This window comes from Salmo trutta, chromosome 9 (genome assembly GCF_901001165.1).
Source record: "Salmo trutta chromosome 9, fSalTru1.1, whole genome shotgun sequence".
Classification (NCBI taxonomy): domain Eukaryota; kingdom Metazoa; phylum Chordata; class Actinopteri; order Salmoniformes; family Salmonidae; genus Salmo; species Salmo trutta.
In genome coordinates, this window is record NC_042965.1 from 15886164 (window position 1) to 15909210 (window position 23047).

At 41.4% G+C, this 23047-nt stretch overlaps 2 protein-coding genes across 4 annotated transcripts in view; one reads left to right on the forward strand and one right to left on the reverse strand.

Moving 5' to 3' along the window:
• Positions 1 to 1177, reverse strand: part of LOC115200040 (adhesion G-protein coupled receptor D1) — a 47025-nt gene extending 45848 nt beyond the window's left edge. For 2 of the 3 annotated variants that reach the window (XM_029762716.1, XM_029762715.1), the window contains exon 1: positions 74 to 521. In XM_029762716.1, coding sequence (XP_029618576.1) covers positions 74 to 127 — 54 coding nt within the window. In that variant the 5' untranslated portion in view covers positions 128 to 521. Of the gene's footprint in view, positions 1 to 73; positions 522 to 985 lie in introns of those variants that run through there. The other variant, XM_029762717.1, reaches the window with a different exon arrangement.
• Positions 1178 to 1313: 136 nt separating this feature from the next.
• LOC115200041 (syntaxin-2-like) lies at positions 1314 to 9271 on the forward strand. Its single transcript, XM_029762718.1, is given in 8 exon segments — positions 1314 to 1805; positions 1984 to 2257; positions 3884 to 3957; positions 6653 to 6761; positions 7554 to 7627; positions 7872 to 8009; positions 8103 to 8214; positions 8708 to 9271. Coding segments are annotated over 6 exon segments (606 nt in total). The 5' UTR covers positions 1314 to 1805; positions 1984 to 2142; the 3' UTR covers positions 8199 to 8214; positions 8708 to 9271.
• Positions 9272 to 23047: the final 13776 nt, after the last annotated feature.

Here is a 23047-nt window from a genome sequence, read left to right on the forward strand (position 1 = left end):
AACATTGCAACATTGCAGTAGTCTTCCTACACATAATGGTGAAGGACATTAAAAAAATAACTGTTTAAATTACCCGAATCAAAGTGACAAAAGTAGTTACAAACAGAATTTCGAATAATAGTTCCATGGCTTGATTACAACTACAAATAGATTATATATATATATTATATATATATAATGATTATTGTTGTTTAAATCCCCAATGAACGATCGATCCAGAAAGCATAAATCATTATTCCAAGATGCTGAAAAAAAAAGCAATCTTCTTCTCTGGGTATTTATTAGTCCATGTCTCCAATAAAGAAAACTTTCTCTCAAAACTTAACATTTTGTAAAACTGCAATAAAACTAAGCGGTGGACATCATAATTATAAAGTGCGTGTCCATTCAAAATTTCCCCAAAAGTTGGTAATCCATGTCTCTCAATACAGAATAAGAAATATTGCACTATTTCAGCGACGGATTTGGGTACTTGTTGCTTGATGCGCTCTGCTGTCTGTCTATACTAGGTTTGCACTGAGTGGAGGAATTCTCCGGGCTGTTCGATTGGATGTGCGAATACAAAACGTGATGTCATTTTTTAGAGCATTGGAAACCCAAGGTGGGGCCTAGCGTGCGTAAATAGCAAATATCAAGTGCGTATCCTAATTAGAGATAATGGCGTGCGCATAGGCCTACTGTCCAAAATCAATTAAAAAAAAATATAAAAACCAATAGAGATCTAATCTACAAAATTACAGAGCTGTGTCCTTTTGACATGTCAGATCAAAACGGACAGTGATGCTGATGGAGAGGGATGGATGCTGACTGTATTTTAGGCTATTTATTTGGACTGTCATCTTTATGAAGGGAATAGAAAAGGCACATATTCAGGTGCACTGATGTAAGCAGGTATGAAGCCCAATCGAATTCCTTAGATAGACCTAAATTGGATTGAGTGAATTGAAAGTCGATATTCTGGCAGGCCTATCTACTGTACTCATACCTGAATTCAAATCCATCGCTGTAGGATGCCTTCATCTAATTGTGACTCCCTCCCGTTTCATGTTCTTTATCCTTTGGGCCTGTTGTAGACTAATGGTCTGGACATAGAAATATAATTACTACAACTACAACCTAGTCTAAAATAAACTATTCTTACATGTTGGAAATTGGTGGCCGGTAGATTTGGAATCACCTGCGTCCAGGTGAATCATGGCGGGAAAAGGAAAGGAGATAGAGGAGAGGAGGGGAGGTCGCTCACAATCGCACACTATACAGTATGTTATTAAACATCGCCACTGTGTGGACAATAACTTGAATAACAACTGCAGTCACAGGAGTAGTGCTGGGTGCGAGCCTCTGGTAGAGGAGTGGCGTATCCCATTCTGACGAGGAGAATCATGCGAATTATGTTGTCTGCCACAACCAGCTAGCAAACTAATGGTGCATTTTGGTTGAGGCCTGGTTTTGAGGAGTTGGACAACGTTTCCTTAGCTAATGATTGAAAGAGAATAAACTTTCCCCATGTCATGCCAAATCGAAATGGGTGTTTGTTGAACTCAGACCTAGCAAGCAAAGTTAGCTAGCCACTTGTACCAGAGCTAGATGCGATGGAGTTGAGAAGTGCTTGCATTACTTAGCTAACGTTAGCCAGCCAAAAACGCATCGGACATAGCGATGAAGGACCGGTTGGGTGAATTAACCCCAATAAGTACACGTAGCCTACTAATATGATGTCACTGATCTAATCAGGCATTAATGTAGCCTTCTATTGTATTATTTTATATTCTCGGTCTAGGGAATGCAACCCTGGTTGACATCACGTGAGTCGCGTCAGCCAGGCTAATAATATGCCATGTCATTATAATATCATTGTCTTCAATGTCTTGTCAACTTGTTTGCTTTTCACAGAGTACTGAGCCTCACATTTATGCGCAGTGTGCAAGAGGCTTTACTCCCTAACAATGGACTGACTGTGTCTTCACACTTTTGTCTTGACAGAGCAGAACACAAGCAGAGGAGGAGGTCACAGTTGACAGATGGATTTATGAAAGGGTTTTTCAGAAGGGCAAGTCAGTACTGTTTGTTTTCAGATGAGCTAGATGATTACTGTAAAATATTGCAAGTGTCTGTGCATTGAAATAAGACTGAAAATACTGTATGTGCATGACTCAGGTGGAAGAGGTTAGGGGGCAGATTGTCAAAATATCTTCTGAAGTAGATGAGGTGAGGAAGAGGCACAGCATGATCCTGTCTGCACCCAATCCAGATCAGAGTAAGTTGATCATCAATTAAAACCCTCTGTCAGACAGGCCTCCTGAGTGGCGCAGTGGTGTGCCACTAGAGATTCTGGGTTCGAGTCCAGGCTCTGTCGCAGCCGGCCGTGACCGGGAGACCCATGAGGGACGCACAATTGGCCCAGCGTCGTCCGGGTTAGGGGAGGGTTCGGCGGCAGGGATGTCCTTGTCCCATCGTGCACTAGTGACTCCTGTGGCAGGCTGGGCGCAGTGCATGCCGACACAGTCGCCAGGTGTGTGGTGTTTCCTCCGACACATTGGTGCGGCTGGCTTCCGGGTTAAGTGGGCATTGTGTCAAGAAGCAGTGCGGCTTGGTTGGGTTGTGTTTAAGGAGGCACGGCTCTCGACCTTCGACCTCTCCCGAGTCCGTACGGGAGTTGCAGCGATGAGGCCAATTGGATACCACGAACTTGGGGAGAAAAAGGGGTAAGTAAATAAAGTGTATTAGGCTATTCCGCCACGTTCCCAACGTTCCCAAAGTGAAGGCGGTTTGAGATCTAGCTATGTTGTTGCTCCTCTCCTATTTGTCTTCAACATTTATTTTCTCTATACTACAAAAGTATGCAATTTAAAGTGTTGAATTCAAAACTTTTGCATGACTAAATATGGGCCTTGATATTTGCATGGTGACTTCTAAAGTCATAATAACAAAAATAAACAAACGTTCTTACTTCCTCTAACATCATTGTCTCCTTCAGGAAGAAACACATGACTCAATACAAATAGATGGCTCGGTGTCTGGAAGCCTGTATAGAAATCAATGCCATGGCCCAGCCTTCATAGACCTGTCTGTGGGTGGGCTTTGGCTGACCCCTCTAGCAGCAGCAGGGCCATTTTACTTGGACAAGTTACGCTGTGCTTGTTCAGAGTTGATCCACTGTGGAGACTGAATAGGCATGAGGAGCTAATCAAGGCCTGCATGGACAAAGGCCCTCAGTTGACTCTATAATGCAACACAGCAGCATCAGTATTACCAGCAGAGTAACAAAGTATCAACTATCTGCTACACAATAATATTAACTGGGAATGGCCCAAGAGGGAGTAAATATTTGTTTGCCCACATATTCAGTGATAGCTGTCTAATGGTTACTATGGGCACACACTGGTTGAATCAACATTGTTTCCACGTCATTTCAATGTAATTATGTTGAACCAACGTGCAATAGTCGTTGGAATTGACTTCTGCCCAGTGGGTGGTAGGTGTAGTTTCTTATCTATATGAAGAATAGGTTATTATTGTTATAGAAGCATTGCCAAGTGATATGATTAATGCTAATATTTTTCCAGGACAATTTTGGAAATGTGCAATAATGCATTTATTTTCTGTCGCTGATATTTCCTGAAGAGATGAAAGATGAACTTGACCGGTTGACCAATGAGATCACAAGCAATGCCAACTCTGTGAGAGTTAGGCTAAAATGGAAGTTTATCACCACCACGTACAGTACATTTTTAAAATTATTTGTTGTCATTTTGTCATTATTATGACAGGATCAAATGCCTATCCCGAATTCTGCTCGCTAGATTTAGAAAGGTAGATGTGGGGGATTTGTCTGAGGTGTTATTATAGCTACTGTAATCACTGTTCTTTCTGTTCTCTGCAGCTATGGAGCAGAGCCTGCCCAAGGATGATGTTTCTAACAGGGCCTCAGTTGATTTCCGCATTCAGAAAACCCAGGTCAGGAAACAGTCTTCCTGAGACTCATTCTTCACATTTTTGCGAATTCTTAAAGGTTGTGGTTAAGGACAGAGAGATTGTTGGAGGCTAACGTACCTGTATACCTGTATAAGTTTACCATGTCTGCCACTAGGGCTGGGCGATATGACGATATACATCGTGTAACAACAGAAAAACATCTATCGTTTCATATTATGCTTTATTGTTTATTTCGTTGTGTCGCAAATCACACTCTTTACAGCAATATTTTTTGTCAATTGGATGTCGCTTTGCGTTCTTCCACACATGTTGTGTGGAAGGAAATTTGCAACACAAATAAACATGGAGGAGAGTGAACGTGACAGAGCACAGAGACCGTACCTGAAATAGGGGCTACTTCGATCGCATGGACGTGGTTTGGGTATGAAAAGTCTGACACGGACCAGAAAACCGTCCTCTGCAAAATATGCCGCAGGCCGGTCCTGACAACAGGCACAAACACCACTAACCTCTTTTACCACCTACGCAAGAATCAAGTGAAACATTACGGAGAGAGTCTATGGATGAGACCCAAAAAAGTACGGTCGAGTGCTCAAAACAAACCCCCAACTCAGACGTTGCAAGAGGCTTTTGCCCGCGACACAGCATATGGCAAAGAATCACGAAGATGGAAGGAGATAACAGCTGCCGTTACAACTTACATCTGGAAAGACATGGCCCCAATTTACACGGTCGAGACACTGGGGTTTCGTGAGTAGGTGCTAACACTCGTCCCAAGGTACCAAATGCAAATATCTTTTATTTGTTGAGTATAATTCAAAATGTAATAAGAAATAGGCCTTTACATGTAGTCATTTTATGTAAACTATTTATTAATTGAATTTACAGAAAATGTGTATATCGTGATATGTATCGTTATCGGGAAGTGAAATGACCTACAGTTGAAGTCAGAAGTTTACAAACACCTTAGCCAAATACATTTAACTCAGTTTTTCACAATTCATGACATTTAATCCTAGTACAATTTCCCTGTCTTACGTCAGTTAAGATCACCACTTTATTTTAAGAATGTGAAATGTCAGAATAATAGCAGAGAGAATGATTTATTTCAGCTTTTATTTATTTCATCACATTCCCAGTGGGTCAGAAGTTTACATACACTCAATTAGTATTTGGTAGCATTGCCTTTAAATTGTTTAAATGGATCAAACATTTCGGGTAGCCTTCCACAAGCTTCCCACAATAAGTTGGGTGAATTTTGGCCCATTCCTCCTGACAGAGTTGGTGTAACTGAGTCAGGTTTGTAGGCTTCCTTGCTCGCACACACTTTTTCAGTTCTGCCCACAAATGTTCTATGGGATTGAGGTCAGGGCTTTGTGATGGCCACTCCAATACCTTGACTTTGTTGTCCTTAAGCCATTTTGACACATCTTTGAAAGTATGCGTGGGGTCAATGTCCATTTGGAAGAATCATTTGCGACCAAGCTTTAACTTCCTGCCTGATGTCTTCAATATATCCACATAATTTCCCTCCCTCATGATGCCATCTATTTTGTGAAGTGCACTAGTCCCTCCTGCAGCAAAGCACCCCCACAACATGATGCTGCCACCCCCATGCTCCACGGTTGGGATGGTGTTCTTCAGCTTGCCAGCCTCCCCCTTTTTCCTCCAAACATAACGATGGTCATTATGGCCAAACAGTTCTATTTTTGTTTCATCAGACCAGAGGACATTTCTCCAAAAAGTACCATATTTTTCCCCATGTGCAGTTGCAAACCGTAGTCTGGCTTTTTTATGGTGGTTTTTGAGCAGTGGCTTCTTCCTTGCTGAGCGGCCTTTCAGGTTATGTCGATATAGGACTCGTTTTACTGTGGATATAGATACTTTTGTACCTGTTTCCTCCAGCATCTTCACAAGGTCCTTTTGCTGTTGTTCTGGGATTGATTTGCACTTTTCGCACCAAAGTATGTTCATCTCTAGGAGACAGAGTGCGTCTCCTTCCTGAGCGGTATAACGGCTGCGTGGTCCCATGGTGTTTATACTTGTGTACTATTGTTTGTACAGATGAACGTGGTACCTTCAGGCATTTGGAAATTGCTCCCAAGGATGAACCAGACTTGTGGAGGTCTACAATTTTTCTTCTGAAGTCTTTTGATTTTCCCATGATGTAAGAAGCACTGAGTTTGATGGTAGGCCTTGAAATACATCCACAGGTACTCCTCCAATTGACTCAAATTATGTCAATTAGCCTATCAGAAGCTTCTAAAGCCATGACATAATTTTCTGGAATTTTCCAAGCTGTATAAAGGCACAGTCAACTTGGTGTATGTAAACTTCTGACCCACTGGAATTGTGATACAATTAATTATAAGTGAAATAAACAATTGTTGGAAAAATTACTTGTGTCATGCACAAAGCAGATGTCCTAACCGACTTGCCAAAACTATAGTTTGTTAGCAAGAGATTTGTGGAGTGTTTGAAAAACGAGTTTTAATGACTCCACCCTAAGTGTATGTAAACTTCCGACTTCATCTGTATATCGGGATATGAAATTCTGTCCATATCGCCCAGCCCTATCTGCCACCATATTTTGACATGGCTGTTTGACATCTCACCCTTTCAAAAGTTTGAGCCTTTATCCGCTTTACTGTTGCCAGTGGTTGAAGCTCTCTTTCCTCTATCCTCTCTTTACCTTATGTTTTCTCTAACCCCACAGCACACAGTGCTCTCCAGGAAGTTTGTGGATGTCATGACTCAGTACAACAAGACTCAAGTGTCGTTTAGGGAGAGAAGCAATTGAAGGATCCAGAGACAGCTGGAGATAAGTCAGTCACAAGCTGGGCTAGCAGCAGGGCAGACAGGAACCCGGAAAGGAAACCGACCACACCTAGCAGCTTTCTTTCCCACGAATAATAACACATAGGCTACAGTGTTCACAATTCCAATCAAACTATCATATGATTGCCTATTGCCCATCGTCAGATAGCGCAACGATTCCGGTTCCACTCTATGTTATTGTCTATTGTCATGGTATGGATAATGAGGCCATTAGACCAATCGGCCACATAAAATATAGGATGATAGTCAAGGATTTGGCTTGAGATGCTAAAGAGACTAGCTGTAAAGAAACCATGGCAGAAACCCATGTATTGTTCATATGGAGTATTTGTCATGAATGAGAATAATTGTTGATAACAAAAATAGATGTAACCTCTCCAGTCCCTTAGGATACTCCTAATGAGACTCTCTACTACTGCAGACTCCAGCTGGAAGAGAAGTGTGTTAGTGTTGCCTCTACACCTGTCTATAGAGAAGCTGGTCACATGGCCAGTGGCGGGCTCATGGCTGTGCTGTATAGTAATCGTTGATCATAGGTTATATATATTCACTGGGGTGGAAGGGCTTACATGATCCCAGTTTGTTTGTAAGCCACTGTGGGTTTGATCATATTAGGCAGTGAGGGTTGATTCCCTCTGAGGAATAGCCGCCCTAGATCATAACACTGTGGTTATGACTACAGAGATTATTCTCCCCATAGAAAAGAGAGAATACGTTTTTTGTTTTCTGCTGATGCTTTAGCACCTGTCTGGTGAAAGTATTTTCTTTCCTGGTTATAGCTGGGAGAGTGACTAGCAATGAGGAATTGGAGGACATGCTGGAGAGTGGAAACTCATCCATTTTTACATCTGATGTAAGTTCCTCCTCAATCTCCATCTTTTGTCGGATGCTACTTCCTCATCCATTATTTTCTTAGGACAAACCAGACAACTACCAATACTATCTAGTATACCAAGATAACTCAGGTGGTGCTTTGAACGTATTCCAAAACAAATAATATTCTGTTTAAATGCAACACCAATCATCCCATATGTATGTATTTGAATTAATTATACTGTCTCATTGGCTGTCGTCCTGTCTCCCAACCCCTCCCTCAGATTATTTCGGACTCTCAGATCGCGCGGCAGGACTTGAATGAGATTGAGTCACGGCACCAGGATATCATCCGCCTGGAGTCCAGCATCAGGGAGCTCCATGCCATGTTCATGGACATGGCCATGCTGGTGGAGAATCAGGTATTGTAGCGCAGTACTGTAAAGCTGTCCAGAATATTATTAGTTCTGTTTTTTGTCAAAACTATATGGAACTCATGTGGTGTTGTCTAAAAGGGGGATATGGTCAACAGCATAGAGAAGAATGTCTCCAACGCAGCTGAATACATAGGCCGTGCCAAAGAGGAGACCAAAAAAGCCGTGAGATACTAGAAAAAAATCCCAGAGGGTAAGTCTCCTTTTCCCCAAACGGAAGGTCACATGGTGTATCTACTAATAATACTGTATAATACTGCTCAAGTTAGACTCTTTTAACCAATGCAATAGCTCTGAAGGGTTTGGTCAGAAGAAAAATATTATTTCAGTATCATATACTGATAAGATTTAAAATGCCAGACAGAATGTCTACATGCCATATTTACTAGGGCTGGGAATTGCCAAGAACCTCACGATATGACGATATTACTTAGGTGCCGATATGATATTTGTGATTCAATACTATGATTTTATTGCTCACTATATACATGTAATAATATCATGACATGTAACTATCGATTTTTTTCCCCCATCACTAATATCTAATGTCTAAATTGAATGTCAAAACGTCTCCATGTCCCAAATCCACAGGCATTGACAGAATATTGGTTTCACTAAAATCAGTGTAGTGTTTTGGGTCATGCACTATAAACCTAATCTAACCACTTTGTTTCTGTCCTTGGCAGAAACTCTTCATCTTTGGCTTTGTTCTATTGATCCTGCTCGCTGTCATTGCACTAATCGTTGGGCTGTCTGTTGGACTAACCAATCCCCTGTATGAGCCCTGTCCTGCTATCTGTCTGAGGTAGCTACTTCTGTACATTTCATCAACATCACATTCAATACCTTTCATTTACATTTTTTAACACAATGACGTACTGTACTTGATAGTAGTTGATGTTAGGCTTGGGCAGTATCCAGATTTTAATATTATCATACCGTCCTTCTCTTATCCTGGCATTTATGGTATTACAGGCATAGCACACAAGGATTTGCTATAAACGCAAGAAAAGCCTATTTGGCTTGTATTACCAGAATGCTAACACAATTAGCACAAACTAATAGCAAAATCACAATAATGCTGTTAGCTAAATGCTAACGAGCGAAAACGAACAAGCTAATTGCAAAGACAGGCAAATTCAGCTCATAAAGTTAGAAATTGCGCAAATAAACAAAGTTGTGATGAATGCTTTTCTGAAGGAAGAGCAGCATGTGTAGCAGAGGGGAGAATAATGAAGGAGAACAAAAAACGCTAGTAGGAAGCACAGGGAAAAAATGAGCTCTTCCAGAGCTCATTCCAGAGCTCATTCAGAGCTCTTTGACTTCTGGCAGAAAGTAATTATAAGATATCTGATGGCAAACATTTAGTAGTGAATTGCATACAAGTGTAACTTACTTCATCACCTCATGTTCTCTGCCCAACAGAGACTCGCCGATAGATATAGAATGCTATGGACTCACCAGCTCCCGCTTTCTCCAGTTGTGCTATTTATAAACAAACACGTGACTGGCTCAACTGTACTGGGGAACTACGGAAACTTCATAATGCAAAATAATGTGACAGGTGATATGAAGAACTCAATCTTTATATCCTAACGTATTGCACAAGTTGACTGCAGGTGTTAACTTAAAAAGTAGCAACAAATATTCTCATTTATTGAAAAACTTTTAATAAATAGTATTGAAAAACCATCCCATGGCTTTTTCCAAATACCCCGGTACATACGGTATACATGTCACGGATCCCCCCGGTACTGCTGCTCATTCTGTTCACCAGTTCCGGAGGTCTTTGTCACCGGCTTTCTAGGCTTCACTGAACGGGATTCATTATCATCAACCCCGGACTGTCTTGTCTGTTTACACACACCTGGTTCCCATTTCCCCTGATTAGTATGTTATATATGTGCCCTCTGTTCCCTCTGTCGGTTATTGTTCCCATGTCCGTTGGTGGTGTGAGTACCTATGTGTTGGTGCAGCTGTTATGCTGCGTGCTTTATATATTGTGTATTATGGGTATCGTCCCGTGTCGTTCAACGAGGTTTACCCTCGCTCTTTTGTTTGGGTACGGCCCAGTGTTTTTGTATACGTGTTTGTTTTGGGTGTATTAAAAACCCTATTGTGTATTCCTGTGCCTGTCTCTAAAATCCTTTATACCAGCGTGACAATACTGCCCAAGCCTAGTTGATGTTGAATCACAGTAATGGGTACATTTCCCAAGTTACATTACTAGTAACTACATTGAAGTAGATGACCGGTTCCATGTAAAAGTCAACCTGAGCATGCACAAATAATGTTACTCATTTCCAAATGAAACCACGTTCATAATTATCCTTTATATGTTGGAGCTCATTCTTTATTTGAAAAATGTAAAGGGGTTTCACAATTGTTCAACTTCATATTAAACATCTTTAGCACCACCCCAGTATCAACATGTGAAAATGGCACGTTTCTAGGTTTTATAGTAAAAGAGATAGAGGATGATAAGTGTTTCCATTGACATCGGTGTGCATCGTGTGATTTTAACCAATTATGAGTAGGCACTAATTGCCTACTAATTGGTTGATGATGACATTGGAAACACTTATCTTCCACTATTTGTTTTACTACAAAACATCGAAATGTGCCATTTTCACATACTGTATGTTAATGTTGGGGTAGTGCTAGAGATGATGAATAAGTAGGAAGTAAGAAATTGCATGGATTTTGACCATTACAGAGTAGGTGGCCATTTCTCAAAAAGGCTTTTCAAATTTCATATTTCATGGCTTTTAGAAAGGGCTCACAGAGCTTGTTTTTCCACTCACGGCTGTCTCTCAGTATTAGTTATGAAGATGAGAATGTTATTGAAGAAATACAGACCAAATTGAAGTGTCTTGAGTTTTGTTTGCATGTTCTACAGTCTTGTAAAGATGGGGGGTGACTGGGACAGGCAATGTAACATCCATAAGGTTTTACATTTTGGGGGGTAAGAATTGCACCTTACATCTGATCATCTTGAAACTTTCTCTGTAAAGTAAAATTTCATCAAGGTTTTATATTGTCTATAATTGGGTTCTCTCTTTTTGTCAGTATCCTTTTTCAGCGTTATATCTCTAATTTTAATTTAATTTAATTTAACCTTTATTTAACCAGGAAGGGCTCATTGAGATTTAAAATCTCTTTTTCAAGAGCGTCCTGGCCAAGATAGGCAGCGCCAAGTCATTACAAAAATTACAGACAAACAACATGAAAAACTACAGTAATCTAGTAAAAACCATAAGAGTATAACAAAATCAAAAACAGCAAATTAAAAACAATGACATGTCAGGGAATCAGTCTCAAGATCATTCATCAGTGATTTAAAAATACCAAACGGGACAAGTTCTTCCAGTTTAAAAGTATTTTGTAAGGCGTTCCAAGACGATGGCGCAGAGTACATAAAAGCCCTTTTACCAAATTCAGTTCGGACATTTGGAACAGTTAGCAGGATAAAGTCCCGCGAACGAAGAGAGTACTCACCACATTTCTGAACAATAAAAATGCCCAAATAAAAAGGTAGTAAACCCAAAATGGCTTTGTAAATAAAAGTATACCAGTGACTGAGCCTACGAGTGACTAGAGAAGGCCAGCCAACCCTGGTATACAAAGTGCAGTGGTGCATAAGGGTTTTGCAGTTTAAAATAAATCTCAAAGTGCCATGGTAAAGGGTGTCAATTGATCTCAAACACTGAGCGGAAGCATTCATATATAAAATATCCCCATAGTCTAGTAAAGGCGTAAATGTAGCTGATACTAGCCTCCTTCTGGCTTCAAAAGAAAAACAAGCCTTATTCCTAAAATAAAATCCTAATTTCAGCTTAAATTTTTTTTGTAAGTTGTTGAATATGCATTTTAAAAGAGAGGCCATCATCAATCAAAATTCCAAGATATTTATATGAGGTTACAACCTCAATCTCCTTGCCCTGACAGGTAGTAATAGGTGAAAGGTTCAGAGGTCTATTTCTTGCTTTAGAAAACACCATTAGTTTAGTTTTGTCAGTATTGAGGATAAGCTTCAATTGACACAAGGTATGTTGAACAGTATAAAAAGCAGTTTGCAAGTTCTGGAAAGCTTTTGTAAGATATGAGGCACAACAGTAAATAACAGTATCATCAGCATAAAAATGAAGTTGCGCATTTTGGACATTTTTGTCAAAATTATTTATATAAATAGTGAATAAGAGAGGACCAAGCACAGAGCCTTGGGGCACACCATTAAAGACAGACAATTTAACAGACCTAAGCCCATCAAATTCAGTGCACTGAGTTCTATCAGACAGATAGTTAACAAACCATGCAACTGCATGCTCTGAAAGACCTACACTCGACAATCTCTGCCTTAGAGATTGATGCATGATCAACAGAATGATAAACTGTATCAAAAGCCTTAGAGAGATCAATAAAAAGTGAGACACAAAGCTGTTTTTTGTCAAGAGCTTCAGTGATATCATTTAAAACCTTCATGGCTGCTGTAATTGTGCTGTGCTTCTTCCTGAAACCCGATTGGTACATTGATAAAATAGAGTTAGTAAATAAAAACTCTTTTAGCTGTTCACTCACAAGGGTTTCAAGTATTTTCGCCAGGGGTGACAGCTTTGAGATTGGCCTATAATTATTTAACAGAGTTGGATCTCCCCCTTTTAAAAGTGGCAGGACAAATGCTGATTTCCAGATCTTTGGAATTTCATTACATTCCAGAGTTAGATTGAACAGATATGTAAGTGGTTCAGCTATGAAATCCGCTGCCAGATTTAAAAAGCAGGGATCCAAAAGATCAGGACCTGCAGGCTTTCTCTGATCTAAGGATTTCAGGGCTTTATGTACCACCTGCACTGAGAATGGCAAAAAGCTAAAAGTTTGACCAGCTCTCACTGGTTCATCCACACAAGGTTGTACAGAGACAGAGGACACTGAATCAAACAGCTTACCAGATGATACAAAGTGCTCATTGAAACAATTCAGCATTTCTGTTTTGTCATATACAGCAACAGAGTCCTTCAAAACACATGACGTAATTCATTAGCATTGCTGTTACCAGACATAGACTTATTAGCCTTGCAAAACTTTCTAGGGTCATTCAGGTTATCAGTGGTAACAGACATAAAATATTCAGACTTGGCCTTCCTAAGAAGAAAAGAACACTTGTTTCGTAACTGCCTAAAAACAAGCCAATCAGCATCAGAACACGATTTCCTTGCTTTAGCCCAGGCTAGATTACGGTCGTGAACAATGCAAGACGGCTCAGAAGAAAACCATGGATTATCCCTCCCTTTAACCCTGAACCTGCGGAATGGAGCATGTCTGTTTACTATTTGGAGAAAACCATCATGAAAGAATTTCCAGGCAGTTTCCACATCAGGGATAAGCTCAATCTTGCTCCAGTCAAAATAAAACAAATCTTGAAAGAAAGCCTGCTCATTAAAACACTTCAGATTTCTCTTATGAATAAAACGTGGGTTAGTCTTAGGAATCTTAGTATTTCTAATAGCAACAACAGCACAATGGCCACTTAAATCATTACAAAAAACACCAACCGCAGAATATTTATGTGGAACATTTGTCAATATCAAATCAATCAGGGTAGATTTATCTGGGCATTTTAGATTTGGGCGAGTGGGTGAGTTAATCAACTGGGTAAGATTCATAGAATTACAAAACATTTTTAAATCATCAGACACCGGCATTAACCAACACCAGTTGAGATCACCAATCAAGATCATTTCACTGTAAAGAAGTTGAGACATAAGGTGTCTCAAAGAAGAAAATGCATCACCGAGAGTAGAGGGGGGTCTATAACAGCCAATCACAGTTATAGAGAGACCCTTTGAAACCTCAATATTCAAAGCAAGAAATAATATCCATAACGGTTGTGGATGTGATGGATAGTGATGTATCATATCTTAGCTTCTTAGCTATCTTGTTTTGTGATGTATTCTTCAGACTTTTATTGAAGCAATTGTTGATATCTTGAGAAATGATGTGTTCTAGCTAAGATTCTCTTGGAAAATATATGATGAAAGGCATTTCTCCTATATGGCAATACTGTTTCTTGTAGAACTGTGAATAGTCCTGGAGTGGTTTTTTCAAATGAAGGCCAGCATCCCGGAGTCGCCTCTTCACTGTTGACGTTGAGACTGGTGTTTTGCGGGTACTATTTAATGAAGCTGCCAGTTGAGGACTTGTGAGGCGTCTGTTTCTCAAACTAGACACTCTAATGTACTTGTCCTCTTGCTCAGTTGTGCACTGGGGCCTCGCACTCTTTCTATTCTGGTTAGAGCCAGTTTGCGCTGTTCTGTGAAGGGAGTAGTACACAGTGTTGTACGAGATCTTCAGTTTCTTGGCAATTTCTCACATGGAATAGCCTTAATTTCTCAGAACAAGAATAGATTGACGAGTTTCAGAAGAAAGTCTTTGTTTCTGGCCATTTTGAGCCTAATCGAACCCACAAATGCTGATGATCCACATACTCAACTAGTCTAAAGAAGACCAGTTTTATTGCTTCATTAATCAGAACAACAGTTTTCAGCTGTGCTAACATAATTGCAAAAGGGTTTTCTAATGATCAATTAGCCTTTTAAAATGATAAACTAAGATTAGCTAACACATCGTGCCATTGGAACGCAGGAGTGATGGTTGCTGATAATGGGCCTCTGTACGCCTATGTAGATATTCAATAAAAAATCAGCAGTATCCAGCTACAATAGTCATTTACAACATTAACAATGTCTAAACTGTATTTCTGATCAATTTGATGTTATTTTAATGGGCAAAAAATGTGCTTTTCTTTCAAAAACAAGGACATTTGTCAGTGACCCCAAACTTATTAACGGTAGTGTATATATTTTTGAAAATAATCTTTGGGATGGTAAAACGTTTTCAAGGTCAACTTAAACAACTAAAACTGGATATAAAGATAATGGAGCTATATATTTTTAAAATAAGATCAGCTTTGAGAACTAACAATCACCAAAATAAAAACTAGACTGTCCCTGACTATCTAAAATTCCCCAAATGTCATGGCATGGGGCCCCCACTTTTGAGTCACTCAGATACAATAAGAACACGGCATAAGCCATGGAAAAATGTGTGGAATTGCAGGAAATTTGCTTTAAAACTGTATAATTTTATCTCTCCGCCCATTGTGTAGAATCCAAGGGATTTTATGCTATGATTTTTAAACCAAATACAATTACCCTATTGGATTTATAACCTGCCCTCGATTATGAAAAACGGAATTTCTATTATGGAACTTGTTTATTTTCCATTTACTGAGGAAACAAAAACTGTTGAAAATGCAAATTGCTGAAGAGAAAATGGAGAGAAAAGGATGTGATGTTTACTTCTGGCCTAATGAGCAATCTGCACAAAGTGCTTGACTTTTGTGTAATCAGGCAAACAGGATTAGTGAAGGAAGTGGAGGCAGTGAACTTCTACACAAGCTAAAGTACACAAATGCCATACACCAGATGTGGTTGCCAGTTTATTGAAATGAGAAGTGATCTTATGAACTCTAAAGATTCACAGGCATAGGCTACATGATCATTGCCCAGCTCTGTCTGACCATCTATGTTTTTACATTCACAGTATGTCAATCAGATTCGTAAGACTGCACTTTGTAGATGTCCTTTGGTACAGAAACAACCTGAATCATATTTTTCTTGTGTTCAGAAAACTAAACACTTAGTTGCCACATCACGCTCACTCAATGATGCTTATTGGGTAGACTATTGTATTTTGCCATCCCATCATACCTGCTCTCTGTTCATGTGGATTTGCAATGAAATAATGAAACAAATATTGAACTCACCAAGAGCAATTCAACTAGCTGTGACAAAGTTGGGGAAGGTGCAGAGACTTGCACAAGGTCCTTCGGCTGCTAGACAAGGAGAATGTGAATGTGTCCGTGCTGTTGAGAAACTTAATAGTTTCTTTATTGTGCCTTCATTGTTATTACAGAGGAATATACTATAGGCCTACTCTTAAACATTTTCTGATGTTTTTCTTGCCAAGGATTGAAGAGGGTGAATATCCATGCTTCAGGATTGTTTTGATCACATGGACTGGGATATGTTCTGGGTTGCGTGCGAAAATAATCTAGACGCATACATGGATACGGTGACTGAGTTCATAAGGAAGTGTATAGGAGATGTAGTGCCCACTGTAACTATTAAAACCTACCCTAACCAGAAACTGTGGATAGATGGTAGCATTCGTGCGAAACTGAAAGCGCGAACCAACGCATTTAAGAATGGCAAGGCGACTGGTAATATGGCAGAATATAAACAGTGTAGTTATTCACTCCGCAAGGCAATCAAACTAGGTAAACGTCACTATAGAGAGAAATAAAGTGGAGTCGCAATTCAAAGGCTCAGACACGAGACGTACAGTATTGTGCAAAAGTTTTAGGCAGGTGTGAAAAAATAATGTAAAGTAAGAATTCTTTAAAAAATACACGTTAATAGTTTGTATTTATCAATTAATAAAATGCAAAGTGAGTAAACAGAAGAAAAATCTACATCAAATTAATATTTGGTGTGACCACCCTTTGCCTTCAAAGCAGCATCAATTCTGCTAGGTACACTTGCACACCGTTTTTGAAGGAACTCGGCAAGTAGGTTGGCCCAAACATCTTGGAGAACTAACCACAGTTCTTCTGTGGATTTAGGCAGCCTCAGATGCTTCTCTCTCTTCATGTAATCCTAGACAGACTCGATGATGTTGAGATCAGGGCTCTGTGGGGGCCATACCATCACTTCCAGGACTCCTTGTTCTTCTTTACGCTGAAGATAGTTCTTAATGACTTTCATTGTATGTTTGGGGTCATTGTCATGCTGCAGAATACATTTGGGGCCAATCAGATGCCTCCCTGATGGTATTGCACTATGGATAAGTATCTGCCTGTACTTCTCAGCATTGAGGAGACCATTAATTCTGACCAAATCCCCTGCTCTATTTGCAGGAATACAGCCCCAAACTTGCAAGGATCTTCCACCATGCTTCACTGTGCCTGCAGACACTCATTCGTGTACCGCTCTCCAGCCCTTTGGTGAACAAACTGACTTCTGCTACAGGCAAATATTTCAAATTCTGACTCATCAGTCCAGAGCACCTGCTGCCATTTTTCTGAACCCCAGTTCCTGTGTTTTCGTGCATAGTTGAGTCCAGGGTCCCACTGTTTTCTGCCAATTCCTTTTGGCCTTCCTGTGACATCGGGTGCTGTAGGTGTCATGGAGGGCAGGTAGTTTGCCCCCGCTGATGCATTGTGCAGACCGCACCACCCTCTGGAGAGCCTTGCGGTTGAGGGCGGTGCAGCTGCCGTACCAGGCTGTGATACAGCCCAACAGGATGCTCTCGATTGTGCATCTGTAAAAGTTTGTCAGGGTTTTGGGTGACAAGCCAAATCTCTTCAGCCTCCTGAGGTTGAAGAGGCGCTGTTGCGCCTTCTTCACCACACTGTCTGTGTGGGTGGACCATTTCAGTTTGTCTGTGATGTGTACGCCTTCTCCACTGCTGTCCCTTCGGTGCATCAAAGCTGGGACCGAGAGACTGAAAAACAGCTTCTATGTCAAGGCCATCAGACTGTTAAACAGCCATCACTAACACTTTAGAGGCTGCTGCCAATAGGCACAGACTAGGAATCACTCGACACTAAGGAATGGGTCACTAGTCACTTTAATAATGTTTACATATCTGGCGTTACTCATCTCATATATATATATATATACTGTATTCTATACTATTCTACAGTATCTTAGTCACTTAATGTTTACGTCTGGCATTACTCATCTCATGTGTATTTTTTTTTTTTTTTTACCTTTATATAACTAGGCAAGTCAGTTAAGAACAAATTCTTATTTTCAATGACGGCCTAGGAACAGTGGGTTAACTGCCTTGTTCAGGGGCAGAACGTCAGCTCGGGGATTCGATCTCGCAACCTTTCGGTTACTAGTCCAACACTCTAACAGCTAGGCTATCTGCTGCCCCATATATATACTGTTATATACACTTATATTATAGTATATTATATATACTGTTTTCTATACTATTCTACGGTATCTCATTCACTTAATAATGCTTACATATCTTGCATTACTAATCCCATAGGTATATACTGTTTTTCTATACTATTCTACTGTATCTTAGTCCGTTCCGCTCTGACATCGCTCGTCCATATGTACAGTATATAGTCTTAATTCATTCCTACTTTGTTGTGTAATTTGTTAGATATTACTTGTTAGATATTAATGCACTGTCGGAGCTAGAAGCATTTCGCTACACCTGAAATAACATCTGCTAATCACGTGTATGTGACCAATGAAATTTGATTCGATCATGTGTGAGGTCATAGTGTCAGAACATTAAGCAGCGGTTGTGCAATGGAGACTGTCAATTGGGATTGCAGAGAGCGTCCTGCTAGAGGAAGGCTGGGAGGGCACTAAACAGAGAAAAAGAGCTGCTGTGGTTGCTAGGCAGCCGAGCAGAGGAGAGAGAGCATATCTTTCTGTTTTTGGGCTCTGTTCATTCCCTCACTTCCTCTCAAGAGCGCAGTACCATAGCCAGCCAGAGGTGGCAGCTTCAGCATGTGTTTTCTCCTCCTCTTCCCACTATCTCCCAATAAGGGAAGAACCCAGGACGGCACAAATAATCTCCTTTAATACCCTTCTGCGCTTGATTTCCCCATCTGGGATTGGATGGTAATGTTCTTGCTGTTGTTTGGGGTAGCCGATTGATTGTGTCCACTGTGCAGTGAGAGAGGGTTTGTCTGGTTGGGCCTTGGGGTATCCTCTTTAGAATAATGACCCATGAGGTGCCTGGGCAGAGTCCCAGTGTCAGCTTACAAAAAAAATGATGGAGAAAGACAGCAACAGAGCAGGGAGGAATGAGCAGGGGGAGGCCACAGCCAGACAGAACCTCATTTGACCTTGTCACCTTCAATCATGGCTTCTCATCAGCTGTGGGGAGATTGGCTGGCTGTGTGTGTGTGGGGGGGGGGGGGTGCTAAAAGGACATATGGACATATCCACTCTCTGTAATTGGAGAGAGTAAAGAGGAAGAGAGAGAAATTACAGTGATTTAAGGCAGCAACTGAGCGCCATCCTAGAGAGAGTGCTGCTGTGTACTGCACTGCCTCTGCACCCCTGCGTGCCTATGTCTGTGTGAGTAAGCGTGTGTGTGAGAGAGAGCGAGAGGGAGAGAGGGGGGCGTGTAGATGTGTGTGCTCTGCTGCACAGCCACGGTAGTGTGAGCTGAATGATGCTCTCTGGCTGTCTCTCTCCACACTGCCTGGCTGTGCCGCTCTCTGATGCCGCGCAGCGCTGATGAACCATTTTAAGCTGCAGCGGACACACACAGCCTGACCAACCACCCGCTTCCCTGCCACGGCCATCGTCCTGGTTCTACCACCTGCTGATGGTCTGACACAGTAGGACACTGCTGCCTCTGCACCGTTCCTACAACAGGCAAATAAAGCGACAGGACTGCTGCTCGTGAGGTACTGTCAAGCCCCCTCTGTTTTTCTCTACAGGCTGCACTGTACTGGCATTTTTTCTACTGCTGCTGATGTTGCTGCAGAAGCACTGTGCTGCTGGGGGAATGATGATCATAACATGCCTCTGTGTCACGGCTCAGCTGCTCTGCAGTGCTCTACATGGATCTCTGCTATATCTGGAGCCAAGAAGAAGAAGGATGCAGAGTATTCCAGCAGGACCAAACAGAATGCTAGCAGTCAGAGGATGTACTGTAGAATAGCTTGAGTATGTCAGGAGAGGATCTGGAGGGATGTTCTATAAGATTCCTGTGCTCTGGAGTTGAAATGTTTGGAGGACACTAGTATTTGTAGTGTGGTAGTGAAGACTTTAGGGACTGTAGTGTTCGTGCTAGTAGTGTTTGGTGCTAATATGCTAGGGAAGACACATTGCGTTCGTGTGCTGGGGAAGTTGATTAGGAGACTGTGTATTAGTTGTGTTTATTTGTAGGGGACATATAGTGTGCGGATGATTTGAATGGGAAACAGTCTAAGTGTGTAGGTGGAATCAACATGGGATATGACAATTAGGGGAAAGCCTATTGGTCAGTTTTAGTGGATGATTTGGGAAATGCTTGTTTTATTTGTGGTCAATGTGTTAGTGTTCATCACTTGTGAGAAATCAGAGGATTCCTGGTATTACAGTTTGTGTTAAAGGGGTTGAATAATTAGCGGGTTGACGTTTGTCATGAATCTTGCCCTGGAGGCTGCAGAACTGGGCGATTCCCGCTACATGTTCCAGCTGCAAATATTCATGAAAACAAAAAGGTACTTTTTGGTCTTAATTTAAGGTTAGGGTTAGCATTGTGGTTAAGGTTAGGATAAGGTGTAAAATTGTGGCTGTGCCAGCTAGTGAACACTCTGCAGAGCTGCCTCCAGAACAATATTCATGACAATAAATACCACCCTGCGAATAATTAAGGGGTAGGATGTGAGTGTTTCATTTGTACTTACTGAATTAGGGCACAACCGCGTTTGGTTGGTAGGTTGATCGTTAGAGGACATAGCTTTAATGGGGTGGCACTGGGGCTGGCATTGGTCCCACTGGGAACACATTGGTCCCACTGGGCACACGTCATTTCAATGAATTTATGTTGAGCCAACGTGGAATAGACGTGGGGTGTGTCTTCTCAGGGATTCATTCAGTGTCGAGCAGCACTTTTTTTTCAAGCGATAGCAGAGATGAGAGAGAAAAAGGAAAGAAGAACTGTATTTTAGTGTGTGTGCGATAGAGAGAATGTGTGTGTGCGTGTGTGTGTGTGTGAATGAGTTCTGTCTGCCTCCCAAGGTCGCTTCTCTGAAGAGGTCCCATAATTAGGGCTGTCACTCTCCACCAATCACCTGGGGCATGAGAGAGTAGCCCTCCACCTCTCAGCCTCATTCATAGCTCCACCTGCCCACTTTGACAAGGAAACATGGTCATCTATCATCCCAGTTACTATCCCCGAAATGCTATCAAGCTGGTTTTCATTACAGTGCATCCGGAAAGTATTCAGATCCCTTGACTTTTCTACATTTTGTCACGTTACAGCCTTATTCTGAAATTGATTAAATAATATTTTTTTCTCATCAATTTACACTCAATACCCCATAATGACTTATTGAAAACAGATTTTTAGACATTTTTGCAAATGCATTAAACATTTAAACAGAAATACCTTATAAGTATTCAGACCCTTTGGTATGAGACTCGAAATTGAGCTCGGGTGCATCCTGTTTCCATAAATCATCCTTGAGATGTTTCTACAACTTAATTGGAGTCCACCTTTGGTAAATTCAATTGATTGGACATGATTTGGAAAGGTAAGTACAGAGAGGTCCTTGATGAAAACCTGCTCCAGAGCACTCAGGACCTCAGACTTGGGCAAAGGTTCACCTTCCAACAGGACAACAACCCTAAGCACACAGCCAAGACAACGCAGGAGTGGCTTCGGGACAAGTCTCTGAATGTCTTTATGTGGCACAACCAGAGCCAGGACTTGAACCTGATCGAACATCTCTGAAGAGACCTGAAAATAGCTGTGTAGCAACGCTCCCTATCCAACCTGACACAGCTTGAGAGGATCGGCAGAGAAGAATGTGAAAAAACCCACAGGTGTGCCAAGCTTGTAGGGTCATACCCAAGAAGACTCGAGGCTGTAATCGCTGCCAAAGGTGCTTCAACAAAGACTAAAGGGTCTGAATACTTATGGAAATGTGATATTTCATTTTTATATTATTCATAATTTAGCTACATTCTTTTTTTTTAAACAGTTTTTGCTTTGTCATTATGGGATTTTGTATCTAGATTGATGAGGGAAAAAAACAATTTCATCAGTTTCAGAATAAGGCTGTAACGTCACAAAATGTGGAAAAAGTCAAGGGGTCTGAATACTTTCCGAAGGCACTGTATGTACTGTAGTACACACTGGTACACACTGGTAGCTGTTTGATGACAGAAAGGACTTGTGATTACCAATCTTCAAAATCAGATTACTCAAATAGAATTTTCCAGTTCCGATCACAACAAATGAGAATTTATGCCAACAACATGACATTGATTCAATGATAATTTTGTGGGAAGGGTTTTTCTAGCTTCAATTCTATAAAAATCTTTAATATGCCCCTCTTTCAGTGATGAAACGACTGCATCGCTAGAGGCACGGTGGTGCTTCCAAGCTGACTGAAATAAAATGGTTGACCCTACCAGACCTATATCATGCAGCCTAATGCAGCCGGTGAAGCCAGCAGCGGAACAGCAGTACGTGTAGAGGTTTTGTCCTGCTTACTTCTTAGCGGTAGATGCATTATGTAAGCGTGCCAGGGTCAGTGCTCCTCCTCCACTGACGAGGATGCTGTGGTGGTGTGGTGTGCAGTAGTAACAGCTGGAGCAGTGCTGAGTGAGTCTGAGACTGATGCGGAGGCATGGGTCAGGACTGGCCCCTCAGTAGAGGAGAAAGGATGGGTTATGCAAGAGGAGCGAAGCGTGGCCCTGTGCACTAAATGCTCTCTCTGGTGACAGAGCTGAGGCTGTAGTAACAGCTGGAGCCTTCTATTACTGCTGCTGCTGTGAGGGGCTGGCCTGTACTGGCTGCAGCATGTGACCAGCGCTAGCTACCACGGTGGGAGGTATCAGTGATATGAACAGCAGGGTCTGTGTCCAGGATTACGCAACAGCATCTTCTCTGCCTGGGAAGGCAGGTCTATAAAGATGCCAGTAGTAGACGGCCCAGTGACAGTGCGTCATCATCACCCCCGTCATTGTTGCCGTGAGCCTGTCTGGTGCATAAGGCAAGCATGTGATTTTTCTCTTCCCTTCCGCCTGCTGCTGAAAAGCGATGTGTTTCAGGGCTTTTCCAAAGTATGCGAGCAGATTTAGTTGTACCGTATATTTGCAAACCCAGTTCATCCATGATTTGTAATTCCTCTCTACACACTTGATCCTAAGCTACCAGATACACAAGTGTGTGTCTGTTTGTACGTTTACACAACATATCACAGTGCA